Source organism: Coregonus lavaretus (genome assembly GCF_964263955.1).
Source record: "Coregonus lavaretus genome assembly, chromosome: 11".
In the NCBI taxonomy this organism is placed as follows: Eukaryota; Metazoa; Chordata; class Actinopteri; order Salmoniformes; family Salmonidae; genus Coregonus; species Coregonus lavaretus.
The window spans coordinates 26,976,059-26,992,829 of record NC_139998.1 but is presented as its reverse complement, the minus strand read 5'-3'; the positions used below and the strand labels follow the sequence as shown (position 1 = coordinate 26,992,829).

At 44.1% G+C, this 16,771-nt stretch overlaps 1 protein-coding gene across 4 annotated transcripts; it reads right to left on the bottom strand.

The window, feature by feature from the left end:
• Positions 1-234: 234 nt before the first annotated feature.
• Positions 235-16,425, bottom strand: LOC311137287 (serine/threonine-protein phosphatase 6 regulatory subunit 2-like; the record flags this gene model as incomplete). 4 transcript variants are annotated; one of them, XM_084171713.1, is made up of 25 exons in its annotated part: positions 235-1,303; positions 1,380-1,490; positions 2,520-2,745; positions 2,845-2,930; positions 3,013-3,376; positions 3,565-3,752; positions 4,326-4,450; positions 4,596-4,650; positions 4,730-4,827; positions 4,933-5,010; positions 5,166-5,251; positions 5,360-5,475; positions 5,649-5,713; positions 5,798-6,031; positions 6,112-6,303; positions 6,482-6,602; positions 7,747-7,860; positions 7,938-8,050; positions 8,131-8,196; positions 8,284-8,421; positions 11,269-11,455; positions 13,651-13,749; positions 13,879-14,017; positions 15,956-16,071; positions 16,336-16,425. In XM_084171713.1, the coding sequence occupies 23 exons, from the start codon at positions 14,004-14,006 to the stop codon at positions 1,270-1,272; spliced, it is 3,024 nt and encodes a 1,007-aa protein (XP_084027839.1). In that variant the 3' UTR covers positions 235-1,269. The 4 variants fall into 4 exon arrangements, with proteins under 4 accessions (XP_084027839.1, XP_084027840.1, XP_084027837.1 ...); XM_084171714.1 differs by having other exon boundaries at positions 3,589-3,752; positions 13,879-14,014; XM_084171711.1 differs by having other exon boundaries at positions 3,589-3,752; positions 4,730-5,010.
• Between the last annotated feature and the right edge of the window lie 346 nt (positions 16,426-16,771).

Below are 16,771 nucleotides of genomic sequence, written 5' to 3'. Positions count from 1 at the left end.
CCGCTTAAACAACCGCTTTCCGATACATCTGAATTGATACCAAAAATAGATAAGTGTTTATATATATATATACTGTTTATATTATAATACGTTTACATTATACCACAACCTAATAAAGGTTCAAATGTCACAATATTACATTTACACAGCTCTGTGGAGGGGTGATGCGGAAGGGTGTGAGTGTTTCTGTCTACGCGAACACTGTGTTTGTGTGTATGCCTCACGCTTTAATAATAATAATAATAATAATAATATGCTATTTAGCAGACGCTTTTATCCAAAGCGACTTAGTCATGTGTGCATACATTTTTACGTATGGGTGGTCCCGGGGATCGAACCCACTACCCTGGCGTTACAAGCGCCATGCTCTACCAATTGAGCTACAGAGGACCACGCTTTGTGTGTCTTGTGTGTGTCATGTGTGTGTCTTGTGTGTGTGAATAATCACACTGTGTGTGTGTGTGTGTGTGAATAATCACACCGTATGTGTGTGTACTCATGCTGTGTGTGACGTCACACAGGTGTGCTTTCATCACATCCACAGAACTGTTCTTTTAACCTGAGAATATATATCCCAAATCTCCCACACATACATACACGCAAAGAGAAAGAACAGACAATATTTTAATTACCTGTAATAGTCCACACAAAGAGAGGGAGAAAGATAGTGGTGGATTTTCATAATCAGTCTGGATTTTCTATGATGAAATGATTGAGTCAAATAATTTAAACTAGGAACACATTTTTAGAACACATTTAGTCTTTGAGGATCTTACTGTCAGTACAGACTACACATTCCCCTCATCCCCTGGTCTCAGACTTTACTCTGGGCTGAGGATGTGACTACGGCGAGAATGGAGTGTCGTCTCTCTACTTAACAAAGAGTGTAAAAAACACGGCCAGCTGGAGAGCTGAGCCAAGAACTAACAACAAGACTACATAAAGCTTGATCGCACACACACACATGTCGCAGTGTGGTGATGTGATAGGTGTGTAGGACAGACTACAGCAGAAGGGCAGGGACAAACATCACATTAATCTGTTTATAAGCTGTTGTGTTTAGGAGCTGTGGTCTGGCTTCCGCAATCGCTTTTCTCTTCTGCTTGTTGACCCTCTCAGCCACCGTAGATGTCCTAGACACAGACCTATGGCAGGGCAGCACTGCTCACGAATACAGGACATTGCATGGCATGGAGTGTTGTTGGGAAGTGGAGTGTGTTAGTGTTTGCTAGGGAATGGAGTGTATGTGTGTGTTGTGGTACCGTAGTACTAGGCCGGTCCGTTTGCCGAGGATGGTGTGTCTCTGTGGGGAGAGTGGAGGGGGTGGTGTCAGTGAAGAAGCAGGTACACAACACAGACACACAGATACACACACTTACTTTGTGACGGTAGCAGGCCGAATTTTGAGGGGAGCAGCGGTGGCATTGAGAGGGTCTCCTCCACCCATCACCCTCTCTTTCATCTTCTCTTTCTCTCTCATGTCAGCCTCACTGTAAGAGTAGAAAGACATAACTAATAACATATTGGTTGTCTCAAATCGTACCCTATTCCCTGTATAGGGCACTATTATTGTCCAGAGACCTATGTGGCAGCCCTATGTGGTTCTGGCCAAAAGTAGTGCACTATATAGGATTTAAGCGCTTTTGGATTTGCCCCTAGTAGACCCATCAGAACTCAGCATAGACCTAGAGTAGAGAGGCATAGTCATAGGGTCAGAGAGGAATGTAGGGATGGCCAGCCGAAGGTCAAAAACATACAGTTAGTTATCATGCAGCTGAACACAACGCTCAATGCCTTGGTTTGACGTTATCAACAGCAGAACTGCAGTCCATTCACTGCGAATAGGGTGGCAGGTAGCCTAGCGATTAGAGCGTTGGGCCAATAACCGAAAGGTCGCTGGTTCGAATACCTGAGCCAACAAGGTGAAAAATTGGTCGATGTTCCCTTGAGCAAGGCAGTTAACCCTAATTTGCTCCAGGGGCGCCATACTACTATGCCTGAACCTGTAAAACAACACATTTCACTGCACCTATCCGGCGTATGTGACACTAAAAACATTTTTATATTAACTTTTTTTTATGTTAGCAGATGTCACCTGTGGCTATGTTTCCATTGGGTTTTGCTCTGCAAAGTGCTGTACACTCTGTAACACACTCCCAAGGCAACAAAACGCCACAGGTAACACACTCGATGGCTAGAGACCTCATACACTACATACCCTCTGACTGCAGGATGAAACACTCTGGAGAGGAGAGGAAATTCAGAAGTGGAGGAGAGAAGATGGAAGGGAATGTGGGAGTGGAGGAAAGAGAAGAGGAACAGAAGGACAGGACAGGAAATGGGGAAAAGAGGAGGAAGAGGAGGAGGAGAGGAAACGAGGTGGGAGGACAGATTTGGAAAGTGGGAGGGAAGGAGAGAGGAAAAGAGAGAAGGTAAGATGAGAGGAGTGGTGTGGACAGTAAGGCAGGGAGTGGAATATACTGCACTACTGAGAAGAGAGTGTGTTTGTGTGTGTGTACCTGGTGAAGACAGCTCTCTCGTTCTTGGCGTCCATGCTAAGTCTGATGGTCTCCCGTCCGGCGGTTGTGACAACGGTCTCTGTAGTGACCATTTCCTTGGATACCGTCTCCATAGTAACAGATTCAGTCTTGTCCTCCTCTTCATCACTTTCTGAGCCTCCTGATGAAGAGCTGTCTGATGCTACCAGGGGAGCCTTCCTCGCCACACACACACTCCACACACACGCTGCAGAGAAAACACACACACGGTTATTCACACACACACACACACACACACACACGGTTATATACACACACACAATGCAGGGAGAACACACAGACTTACAGTTCTTGTCCTGGCTGGGTTTTGTTTTGTCTGACCCACAGATCTCTGAGTCTACTGGAGAAGTGCACCTCGGACCTGTCTCTGAACTGAATACACACACACGAATATAAACGTATAGATGAGCAGCAGAATGTTCATAAAGACAGACTGACACATGACTACACTCACCAGCAGAAGGGCTGAAAGTCAGTGAACTTGGCCCAGCCCTTCTCTGCCTCTGTGGTTACGGGCTGGGGGGTGGGGCTGCCCCATGCGTCCACGCCAACTCCTGACTTGGGGGCAGGGGTGTCCCATGAGTCTACGCCCACTTCAGACTTGGGAGTGGGGCTAGTCCATGGATCCATGCCCACTCCGGACTTAGAAGCGGGGCTACCCCATGGGTCTACGCCCACTCCAGGTGTGGGGGCAGGGCTACCCCATGGGTCTACACCCACTCCAGGCTTGGGGGTGGGATTAGCCCATGGATCCACGCCCACTCCAGGAGAGGGGGCCTTAGAGTTCACCTCCCCGAAACTAGCCGCCCAGCCAGGGCCTGAGGAAAAATTACAACTCAGAGCTGAGGACCAGACACACACAAACAAAACAAGCAGAACCAGAAACATAAGCATCGACTACCACAGCAACACACAACCAAAGAAAACTAACCACATACAACCACAAAAACATCCCACAAACAAAAACAGCTCACAGCAAACATGAAATACCCACACACAAGCAGACCTGGGTTCAAATAGTCGTCCTTACTCTGTGCAGTCTCAGTCTGGCTGATGTTCTTGCTGTGTTCTGTCTGACCTGTGAACTCATTAGGCACCTCCCACTCCTCAGTGTCAGAACCTGTTGACCTATCAGGAGTATCGCTCACCCCATCACTCTGAGCCGATCCAACAGACGTCCGCGACCCCCCAAACCTGAGAGAGCAAGAGAGAGACCGTTATGTGTGTGTGTGTGTGTGTGTGTACCTGGTCCTGGACCTGGTGTGTTGTATTGTTAATCTAAGTGTGTTTGTATACCTGGTCCTGGACCTGGACTTGGTGTGTTGTATTGTTAATCTAAGTGTGTTTGTATACCTGGTCCTGGACCTGGTGTGTTGTATTGTTAATCTAAGTGTGTTTGTATACCTGGTCCTGGACCTGGACTTGGTGTGTTGTATTGTTAATCTAAGTGTGTTTGTATACCTGGTCCTAGACCTGGTGTGTTGTATTGTTAATCTAAGTGTGTTTGTATACCTGGTCCTAGACCTGGTGTGTTGTATTGTTAATCTAAGTGTGTTTGTATACCTGGTCCTAGACCTGGTGTGTTGTATTGTTAATCTAAGTGTGTTTGTATACCTGGTCCTAGACCTGGTGTGTTGTATTGTTAATCTAAGTGTGTTTGTATACCTGGTCCTAGACCTGGTGTGTTGTATTGTTAATCTAAGTGTGTTTGTATACCTGGTCCTAGACCTGGTGTGTTGTATTGTTAATCTAAGTGTGTTTGTATACCTGGTCCTGGACCTGGTGTGTGTAGTATAGTTGATCTCTCTCTCCTCCCAGATATCTTCCTCTTCGTTGTCATCAAACGACTGGATCTTCTCCTTAGTGCAGGCCTCAAACGCCACAGTCTTAGCCTGCACATGCACGCACACACACCACAATGTAGGCATATAGATTCCCTGCATTACTGTACTCGTTGACCAGTTTAGGTAATGACTCAGACAATTAATTTTAAATGGAAGCTCCTAGGAGATAGAGGCTATGGACTCAGTCACTTACGGTGTCCTCTGTGTCCACATTGAAGTTAATCTCTGCGATCCGGTCAAAGGTGGCGCTGCAGCACATAACATACACAGTCACAATCAAGTCAGAACCACTTAGAGGACTTACTTGATGCTGTAGGTGTGTCTTACTTGATGTTGTCGCCGTGTTCTGAGAACTCGTCGTCATTGAAGCCAAACTGATCCACAAAGTTAGCAGTCATCTGCTGGATCTGATAGTCTGAGAATGTCTGGAAGATAGCAGCCATAGAAAACAGAACTGGATTATGGTAGTTACCAGGACAGAGTAGGAGCAGTAGATTACTATCTGTAAATACATGCGTGTGTGTGTGTACTTGTTGCAGTGACAGCTCTTTGGGGAAGGGACTCTGTCTGTCATCGTCTTCACTGGAGGAGCGCAGGTTGTGAGACACCTGGAACACACAGAGGCCAGGGGTTTTACGTGTGTATGTATTTGATGGTGTGTGTGTGTGTGAGCAGGTGTGTGTGTGTGTGTGTGTGTGTGTGTGTGTGTGTGTGTGAGCAGGTGTGTGTGTGTGTGTGTGTGTGTGTGAGCAGGTGTGTGTACCAGGTCTACAGTGTTCTTCCTGTTGATCTCTGTCAGGTCCTGGTCTACAAAGGTCTCCCAGCGCCCCTTGCAATCCTCAAGCAGCTCTGCAACACACAGACATTCACAGTAGAGACATCTTTACACATACACAGACAGTTATTCTACACTAGGCTTTTTATGTCCGTAACCCTAAGTAACTCACACAGCCCTACCTGTAATGAGGCTGCTGATCTGGGTGTGTACCGGTCCTTTCTCCATGTTACAGACTACAGTATTGGCGATCCTAGTCAGGTGACCCATGTAGCCTCTCCTCATACCCCCCTCCGCCCTGAGAACACACACACACACACACGTTTGTGCCAATATGTAACACACACAATTACATTTATAAACGTTAACACACTACACTCGTGACACACTATAACACACCAATCACAGATGACAAAACAGGTGCAAAAATAGCTGAATTGTTTATCTGTTTAACAGTTTTTTGTGTCTTACTGAATCTTATCATTCTCCTCCCAGGCCTCCAATATCCTCTGAACCAGACGACAGTCCTGAAACAACTACAGATGGAGAGAAAGAGAGAGAGAATGTTACAGAGACACACAGGCAGGCAGAGATAGAGAGACAGACAGACAGACACGTACATGGGTCACCAGTGGGTTATGTGTGGAGATGTCAGGAGGAACAGAGGGCAGTGGGGGGGTGGGGCCAGGCGAGGCCTGCTTCTCCTGGGGCTCCTGCTGAAGCCTGGGCTTTTCCTGGGTTACCAGGGCGACCAGGGGCCTCTGCTCCTGGGCAGAGTGGCTGAGGATGGCTGCCACACACAGCTCCACTTGGAAGTGCAGGAAGTTGTTCCAGGTGTACTTAAAGAACAGGTCCTGCAACACAACAAAAACAAGTTAACGGATAAAAGATGTAAAGGTGTATACAAACCAGGACATGGTGTGCGTGTACTGACCAGTAGAATGTTTATGGTGTTGAGTCTGCAGAGCTCCAGTGTGACGGTGTTGTTATAAATGGTGTTGTTACAACAGGTGTAATAACTGGTGTTAGTGGTCTGTAGCAGCGAGGCCATCAGTCTGGCCACATGGAGACGACAGTTACCCAGTGGCACCTCCAACACACCTAGACTGGTAAGCATGGGGGTCACCTACACACACACACACACACATCATTGAGTTTTAGGATGTGTTGAATAGCTGACATTACAGCTCTGAAACTATACATGGCATAACAGCGCAAGACTGTATGGGTGATTAAGTCAGAGAATACAGGATGTATGTTTGTTGAAGGTGTGTGTGTGTGTGTGCGTGCGTGTGCGAGTTTACCCTGGGTGGATCCAGCAGTAGTTGGTGGTAGTGTGTGAGGTGGGGTTGGATGGCCTGCAGGATGCTGCTGTTGACACACCTCTCATGTCCCTGAACACACACATCCAACACACCCTCCACCCTGAAACACACACACAGGTAAGATGGGCATCTTTAGATACGCATCTAGATCAGTCACAACTTTTCCATTTACACCCCCTATCCATGGGCAGTAGCTTTTGAGAAATTACTTCCTGTCATAAGAGGTGTGTGTGCAGTGGAACCAAAGAGGGGCTGTGACCACATTCCTATGCATCCTATCTAATACAGAGCAATAGTAATGGTGTCTTTTTGTAGGCAATAACAGAGGCTAACTCCGCCATGGCTCGTTGGCCAAAGCCTATTAGGAAATTAAGGTGGTTTTTGAATAAACTCAGAAAAAAAGGTCTGTGGTAAACACAGGCTTAAAGGGTAGGAAGCATGAGTTTTTACTCGCCAATGTAACAACATGGTGTGGTCAAAGACTTAGTAACTTAGTTTACATTTACGTCATTTAGCAGATGCTCTTATCCAGAGTGACTTACAGTTAGTGAGTGCATACATTTTCATACTTGTAACAATACAGTAATTAAGTATTTGCTTGTAAAATGGCAGACAATTACATTGAATCAAGTAGTCATGAGTGCAAATAATTTGAAGTTATACATTTGACGTTATTTCTGTTGGGAGTTTACATGATAGGGAATAGGCTGGCTTGCCGGGTCCTCCATATTACGTCACATCCTCCAAAAACATTTTCCGACATTACTTCGGCATTCTGATCGGTTTTATGTAATAACTCGAAAAATTGAAAAGTGAGGTGTAACTTTGCATTAGGACTTTTGACGCGTATACTACTGGAAATCCATGTCACATGTGGTTACGCTTATGCTACCTACCCTTTAAGAGATCTTATATGTCTTGTTCTATGAAATCATCATCAGCCAACATCACTTTATGTGGATTTTGAAGCATTTATGTAATCAAAACAAGCACATAAAGGCTTCATAATTCATAAAGGTCATGTTAACTGACTGATATTATCTCATAGAACAAAACGTATAAGATCTCCTAAGCCTGAGTTACCTCGGACCTTACTTTCAGCGCATATCCCAAAACCCCATTCATTTCCCCCAAAGGAATGAACCAGAAACAGAGGTAGAAAATGCTAACTCATTTCCCTTTTCTAGGACTGCAAGCTGGCGAGCTCTAGGGGCTTTTTAGGTATGCGAGAATAGAACACCCACCCTGGCCTCCTGATTTCCAGTAAGGTGAGAAGGACTTGAGTTCCGTAGATGATGCAGCTCTCTGTCCTCTCGCCCACAAACATGTTGTCCAGCAGCTGACCCACACACTCCTGCCTGCAGGAACACACAGGACATTATAGGTAGGTGTGTGTGTGTGTGTGTGTATGTGTGTGTGTGTAAGTGTGACTTACGACTCCAGCACGGCGAGCAGAGGGTCAGCCTCAGAGTTCTCTTGGAGCTGATTGGCCTGGTCTCTGCTCAGACGGATGATGTCACACACAGTCTGGGATGCATTTGACTGTTTCTGAAACACACACACGGCTGGCGTTACACCTCTGACAGCACTCTCTAGTCATCAGTAGAGTGGGTGTGTGTCGGTCTTACCTCCTCGTCTTTCCCAGGGTGGATTAGCTCTATAAGCCTCTGGGCCAGCCGCTCTTCATTTAACCACTGCAGAGGGAACACAAAAACACTATTACATACTTTACCACACACTGAGGGTGTGTGTGTGTGTGTGTGTGTGTGTGTGTGTCGTACGTTGAGTGTGTCCTGTCTGAGAGGAGCAGGTTCTACACAGCTGATGAGGCGTAGCAGGAGGTCCATCATGGCTGATGTGTTGATGTGATTCAGGACCAGACCCAGGAAACCCTCCTTTCCCCGCAGAAAGGAGATCACCTAGAGACCACAACACAACTACCTGTCAACCAGATCATCTAAAGACCAAAATGCAATGATCATACAACAATATAGGCTATTACATCATACAACAAAATTATTACAACCAATATTATCTACCCAAGTAGGGCCCTATAAAATGTGTTAAATTTTTTGCCTGATTCCATTTAGTTTTTCCCAAATTCTGTTTTGTTTTTCCAGGTTTCCTTTTTTCCTAGTTTTCACTCTAAAAACCAAACTTTTTATAGAAAAAAAACTAAACCGGATGTTCGAAGTCCACAACAATGCTTAAAAGGCATCAGGAGATCACTTTAGGTCTGGGGGGAAAAAATGAAATGTGTATTTTGGGGTGTAGTTACACTTTAATGCAAGTGCACACCAGCAAGAGATGGTTGTTTGGTTAGCAATTTTCTGTAGCTTTGTGTAGCCGTTAGTGATGATGCTAATGAGAACTTTCTTCTGGTAGAGAACAACCAAACAACAGTCTCTTGCTGGTTTGCACTTGCATTAAAGTGTAACTACACCCTAAAATACATTTTTTTTTTTTTTACACCTCTAAACTGGTCTCCTGATGCATTTTAAGCATTATTGTAGACTTTGATTTTGAGAGTGAAAACTGGGAATAACGGAAACCTGGAAAAACAAAACGGAATCAGGCAAAACATAAAACAGATTCATGTGATTGCAGAGATTGGAAAACAAATGGCCACTGGATTGATGCAATTAATCATTATATAATTCTGCCAGGTAGGCATAGGCTACTTTGTAATTCATATTTAATTGAGAAGGTTTTTGAGAAAGCCTTTCCATTTCTACCAGAAGAAAGTTACATTAGCATCATCACTAACGGCTACACATAGTGTAGACATAAGCAGGGTTTCCATTATGAAAATGTGGCGCCGGACATTTGACCAGCAACATTTTAAATTTGCCGAACTTTTGAGAAATTTACCGAACCCATATGCATTGGGTGCGTAACCTGATTAGGGTGCTCAGAATGACAGAAATCACATTTAGATTATGGTAATTAATCTTAACAGAACATGCAAGTCGAGGATGAAATGACGTGTGTTCTTACCGCACACTTTGAAGAAGTTAGAATAACTGTCTACATTTACTTTTCTCAGCCAACAAGACAAGTAACGAACAGCAAAATCACTAGCCTATGCATAGGCGGCGCGTGAGTTTCAAGTTTGGGGAAGTAATTAACCTTTATAATAAAGCATTGCATGCATTATTGCATTTGCAGACTTATGTAAGATAGTCTACTATTCGTAATGTGATGAGTATATTGGATAGTCATAATTTAGGCTGATAATATAACTCAATCACTGTTCGCATTAAATAGTATTTAATGCATGGCTGAGCGCGTATAGCGTAGAGGCCTGGGCGATATCAGCTATGGTTCTTCTTTCTTTGCATGGGAAAAACACATTTCATGCAATTCTACTACACTTTATATGACTGGAGACATTAGCAGAATCTTTTTTAATACGACAAATTACAGGGTAGCCTACTCTGCGGACACTGACAAACAAATCAATAAAAACAACGTTGTCCATATAATAGGCCTACGAGAAGGGGAGAAACAAATAGAATATGACGTCCATCTAAACTGGAGGAGGAAATGATTGTCCAAAAACAAACTTTTAAGTGGCACTGACCCAACAATAATAAAGAGTGAATATGAGCAGTGCACACTCACCGGGGATATGGCCGCTCTCCGCTGGTGCCAATAAGATAAGCTATAGGCCTACTGTTGTTCGCTCAATTAAGTTAAGAATTTTGATAACTAAAAGACAGATTAGTATTTTCATTGTCTTCCCTTTACAGCAATAGCCATTTGCTTTCCAAACGATGTTTTCCCGCGATTGAATTTTGAAATATTGCGATATGCCTGGCTGGGCCTCTACTTTTCACTGACAGTCGCAATTCAACAATCATCTATTTGGTATTTGCCCGTGTGCTGCCCAAATTGCGCGAGCTGTCTTTCCTGCCGACTGTAGGCAATGCGATTTAAACAATCCACAATTATAATATTTTTTTAAGGCTAGGGAAGCTAATGATCCTCTTTGGCCAAATCATGCTTTAGTAGCTTATTTTGAATGATTTTATATATTTCTGTAGACACAGTAGGCTAGTTAGCCTATATAATTTTGGCAATTTAATTCAATTTACTTAAGGAAAGCTTCCCCTAGCCTTATGGAGGTGCTGCTTGTGAGCCTATGTCAATCTACTATCCACCATAGTAGAAAAGTTTACCTATTCTATTGGTCAGCTTGTCGAGAAAGAAATAGCCCAAACAGACTCTGGGACAGTTGTGGGACGGTATTTCCAAAATTCATACAACCTATAGGCCTAGGCTACATATGAATGAGCATTATTTCGCAATAGGATTATTTATTCTTCTCCCGGTCAATTGGCCGGTACCAATTCTATTTATTGGCTTATCTATTACTTTCTTTACGGCCAGAAGCCTGCTATTACCGGCTAGCGGCCAGAAGCCCTGGTGCGCAGCGCAGTGCACCGCAGCACACACACAAACACACCTGTGCCGTTTCAGAAAGTTGCAGGAAAATACGAATCACTGATGCATTTTCTAATAAGTTCAATACATTTAGTTGATTTCCTACTAAGTGCAATACATTTGGAATATTGTTGAATTCTGTTTTAATGTCTGGATTCCGTGATTCCGTGCGTGTTTTCCACAACGCAGATTTTATAGGGCTCTACACTAAAGAGAGGAAACATTCCTTCTTCTGCAGAAAATGAATCACAGCCACAATGAAACTACAACACAACCAGAATAAAACGATCAACTGTGTGTGAGAGTTGGTGTTACTGTACCTGTTCGGTCTTGCGTGTGATGAGGTTTCCGATGGTCTTGCTGAAGAAGGACGCGAGAAGGGGGTTGAGGGGAGGTGGCTGCTCCAGGAAAGAGTACAGGGTATCCAGCAGGGGCTTCTCTCCACCCAGCTTATCATTTATCACTCCCACATCACTCGTCAGCAGCTCACACGCTATGTTAGGGTGCCTGGAACACACACTCAGCAAAGTTTCCCACTGACTGACTGACTGTGTGTGTTTTTATAAAAATATTTATTTCACCTTTATTTCCGGTTGAGAACAAGTTCTCATTTACAACTGCGACCTGGCCAAGATAAAGCAAAGCAGTGCGATAAAAACAACAACACAGAGTTACATATGGGGTAAAACAAAACATAAAGTCAAAAAATACAACAGAAAATATATATACAGTGTGTGCAAGTTATGGAGGTAAGGCAATAAATAGGCCATAGTACAAAATAATTACAATTTCGTATTAACACTGGAATGATAGATGTGCAAGAGATTATGTGCAAATAGAGATACTGGGGTGCAAATGAGCAAAATAAATAACAATATAGGGATGAGGTAGTTGGGTGGGCTAATTTCAGATGGGCTGTGTACAGGTGCAGTGATCGGTAAGGTGCTCTGACAACTGATGCTTAAAGTTAGTGAGGGAGTTAGTCTCCAGCTTCCTATGACCCCAAGAACATCATCCCCACTGTCAAACACGGAGGTGGAAACATTATGCTTTGGGGGTGTTTTTCTGCTAAGGGGACAGGACAACTTCACTGCATCAAAGGGACGATGGACGGGGCCATGTACCGTCAAATCTTGGCTGAGAACCTCCTTCCCTCAGCCAGGGCATTAAAAATGGGTCGTGGATGGGTATTCCAGCATGACAATGACCCAAAACACATGGCCAAGGCAACAAAGGAGTGGCTCAAGAAGAGGCACATTAAGGTCCTGGAGTGGCCTAGCCAGTCTCCAGACCTTAATCCCATAGAAAATCTGTGGAGGGAGCTGAAGGTTCGAGTTGCCAAACGTCAGCCTCGAAACCTTAAAGACTTGTAGAAGATCTGCAAAGAGGAGTGGGACAAAATCCCTCCTGAGATGTGTGCAAACCTGGTGGCCAACTACAAGAAACGTCTGACCTCTGTGATTGCCAACAAGGGTTTTATCACCAAGTACTAAGTCATGTTTTGCAGAGGGGTCAAATACTTATTTCCCGCATTAAAATGCAAATCAATTTATAACATTTTTTACATGCATTTTTCTGGATTTTTGTTGTTGTTATTCTGTCTCTCACTGTTCAAATAAACCTACCATTAAAATTATAGACTGATCATGTCTTTGTCAGTGGGCAAACGTACAAAATCAGCAGGGGATCAAATACTTTTTTCCCTCACTGTAAATGTAAGCAAGGTTTGAAATGGTTAACTTTTAGTGAAATATTATATCTGTTTGGGTTTCTTGTGGTCTATAAATTATTTATAATTATGTTCCGGCCCCCCAAACACCCACTCAAGAAAAAAATCTGCCCGCGACTGAATCTAGTTGATGATCCCTGGTCTAGTCAGTCGGGTGAAGCTAATAGTACAGAAAGTGAGAATGAGTGGGTTACAGGGGCGAAGAACAAAGGAAAGGAGAAGTAAAGCCGTGGTGGAAAATATCAAACCACGATTCGTTTAGTCGCAGTGAGGGTTTTGGATCAATGCTATTTGGGAAATCCGTTTAATGTCTCGAGGAAAATCTGGAATGTGTTGGAGGAAAGTGTGGAGTCCGTGAGTCACAAGAAGTGGTTTTATTTAGATGTGTGTGTCTGCGGAGCAGAAGAAGCGTGTTTTAAGATTCAAAGATATCGGAGTGGAATGTTTCCTGCATGGGTTTTCGTAACCGGGCGCATATCAAGGGGGTTATTTCTGGGGTGGCGCAAGAAATAAAGGCAGAGGATATTACTGAAGACATCGATGGAGTGGTTGGTGCACGTCTGACCTGTATGTTGGATGGAGAAACGAAATTCACTTCATCAATGCTACTGTTCTTTGATGAATGCTGCAATTGTGGAGGTGAAAACATGGCTGACATTGAATTAATATAAAATGTTAACATCTTTGGCTGTGAGTGATGGGAAAAAAAAATCAGCCTCAGCGAATATTATTTGAATAAGTCAATTATATTTTCTGCACAAGGGTGATCACTAGTGTCTTGTTAGGGTGGCAGGTAGCTTAGTGGTTAAGAGCGTTGTGCCAGTAACCGAAAGGTCTCTGGTTCTAATCCCCGAGCCGACTAGGTGAAAAATCTGTCGATGTGCCCTTGAGCAAGGCACTTAACCCTAATTGCTCCTGTAAGTCGCTCTGGATAAGAGCGTCTGCTAAATGACTAAAATGTAAATGTACTCACTTAAAACGTCTTGTTTCTTCCAGGCCAGCAGGGGGCTCTGTGGTGATGAGGTGCAGCAGCTCCTGCATGCAGGTGTCCTGGGACAGGAAGACCAGCAGCCTTGGGCCCAGAGAGGAGCCAAGAGACACTCGTTAGCATTAGCATGACACCATTTCCTATTGGAAATGCTAAAACTTATGCTCATAAACAGTGTGCTTTCTATGGCAGGTGTTAATGCTAAAGGCTAACCTGCGGTTCTGGGCCTTGCACTCCTGCAGTACGTCCTCCTCCTCCATGAGCTCAGTGAGTGTGACATCATCCTTCTCCAGCAGGGCCTCTAGCTGGGACGACGTGTGCAGGTCAAACTTCCAGAACATAGCTGCTGCTGCTAGGAGGAGAAACAGTGAATAGAAAGTCATCCTCACCAACTTTACTGTGTATCAAAGGTTTTGCAACTTTACATTTCCTGTTTGGTCTTGAGTGTGATGAGGTTAGTTTCCCATGGTCTTACTCAGGGAAGATGGGAGGAGGGGGGTTGCTTGAGCAGGGGAAGGGGGGACAGCCAGACCCCCCCCCCCCCCCCCCCCCCCCCCAGTTTACAGAGGAAGCACTTTAAACCCGAAGTAAAACAGATACAGTGAGCACCATAATTCATTGGACAGTGACCATTTTTTTTGTTATTTTGATTCTGATACTCTAGCACTTTGCGATACAATGACAATGAGGGTGAAGTGCAGACTGTCAGCTTTACTTTGAGGGTATTTTCATACATATCGGATGAACCGTTTAGAAATTATGGAAGTTTTTGTACATGGTCCCCCCATTTTAAGGTACTACAAGTATTTGTTCAATTGGCTTCACAGATTTGTGCCGTTAGGCAGGTGTATTCATTTGTGTCGTTAGTGAATGCAGGAGAGCTGTTGATGAATAGTATTGATTCTAGACTTTGCTATTGTCTTTGGAGGTTGTTGTTGGGATGTGACAACATGAGGAAGACAGCAGTGTCGATGCAAATGAAGCTGGCCGTCATAAGGCTCAGAAATGAAAATCAATCAATCAGGAACATTGCAAAAACCCTGGCCATGCCCAAGTCAACAGTTTGGTACATCATTAACAAGAAAAAAACAACCGGTGAACTCAATTATGTCAAAAGACCCGGTAGACCGAGGAAGACCACTGTAGTGGATGACCGGAGAATACTCTCTATGGTGAAGAAAACCCCCCTGACAACAGCCCAACAGATCAAAAACCCTCTCCTGGATGCAGGTGTAGATGTGTCAAAGTCTACCATACGTAGAAGACTACACCAGCAGGACTACAGAGGGTACACTACAAGATGCAAACCACTGATAAGCCTGAAGAACAGAAAGGCGAGATTACAGTTTGCTAAAAAGCACCTAAAGGAGCCCCAAGAGTTCTGGAAAAAAGTATTGTGGACAGATGAGACAAAGATTAACATGTACCAGAGTGATGGAAAGAGGAAAGTGTGGAGAAAAAAAAGAAATGCCCATGATCCAAAGCATACCACCTCATCCGTGAAACATGGTGGAGTGGGTGTTATGGCTTGGGCCTGTATGGCTGCCAGTAGAACAGGCTCACTTGTCTTCATCGATGATGTGACTGCAGACAGAAGTAGAACAATGAATTCTGAAGTCTACAGAAATATTTGATCTGCTCAGATAAAACCAAATGCCTCCAAACTCATTGGACGGCACTTCATCATGCAACAAGACAATGACCCTAAACATACTGCTAGAGCAACGAAGGGGTTTTTGATGGCCAAAAAGTGGAAAATCCTTGACTGGCCGAGTCAATCACCGGATCTGAATCCAATTGGACATGCATTTTACATGCTGAAGAGGAGACTGAAGGCAATAAGTCCCCGAAACAAGCAGGAACTGAAGATGGCTGCAGTACAGGCCTGGCAGAGCATCACCAGGGAAGATACCCAGCGTCTGGTGATGTCGATGCATCGCAGACTTCAAGCAGTCATTGCATGCAAAGGATATGCGACCAAATATTAACAAAAATTACTTTATTCTACATTATGTTAAACTGTCCAATGTTTTTTTATGCCCGAAAATGGGGGGGACCATGTACAAAAGCTTCTATAATTTCTAAACGGTTCATCCGATATGTATGAAAATACCCTCAAATTAAAGCTGACAGTCTGCACTGCACCCTCATTGTCACTGTATACTTTCAAACTCAAAGTGCTAGAGTACAGAATCAAAATAACAAATAAAATGTCACTGTCCAATGAATTATGGTGCTCACTGTATAGGTTAGATTGCACCTTTAAGTGAGAATGTGTGTGAGTTCTTACCTAAGTAATGTGTGTCCTTGGTCAGACCTCTTCAGTCATTTGTCTTAAAGACCAAGGAAGGAATGGTCATCTGCATGGACGATTACTCACACCATTGGCACACACCGACAAACTGTCTGCAACCCGAAAAAGGGAGAGAGAAAGGGAGAGAGAATCAGTGTGTTCCAGCACATACACACAACTCTGACTCTCCTAATCTTCAAGATTAGGAAGCTGTGCTGCGTAGCAAGGTGGCTAGCTAGCTGTCAATTACCGTCAAAGATGTCTGACCATATTAGCTAGTAGGATATTGTTAGCTAGCTAGCTAATTAGACTACTTGTATAGCTAGCCAGGCTGATTATTGCAATGTTTCCATGTCACAGCTACGACAAGCACCTACCTTGTAATTTAGCTCCAGGGCGTCAGTGTCAGTCTGCTAAAGTAGCTAGTTGAGCAGTTTGTTTATGTTCCAACCAGTCAACTGGAGCTGCACGTCCCATCAACCAAATCTGTCAGTAATCTGGCGAGTGTTTCTTTGACAGCTCACCAGAGGCTGCCTGACCCTTCCACCCGTGTATAGTACAATTAATCCCAGCGCCAGTAAATGAATTGTCGCTTTTACCCTCAAGATTGGAGCAAGACAGACAAGGATGCGGTCATCTTTTTTTTATCAAAATGGCGGACACTATTGCGGGAACGCGCACAATTAAAAGACGGTAGCTAAGGGCACGTGTGACTTATCGTTGTGGCATAGAGTAGAGAGACCGCTGAATATTACAATTCCCAACAGTATGGGTAGCACCATTAAACCATAGCTCTCAAACAGCTATATGCAT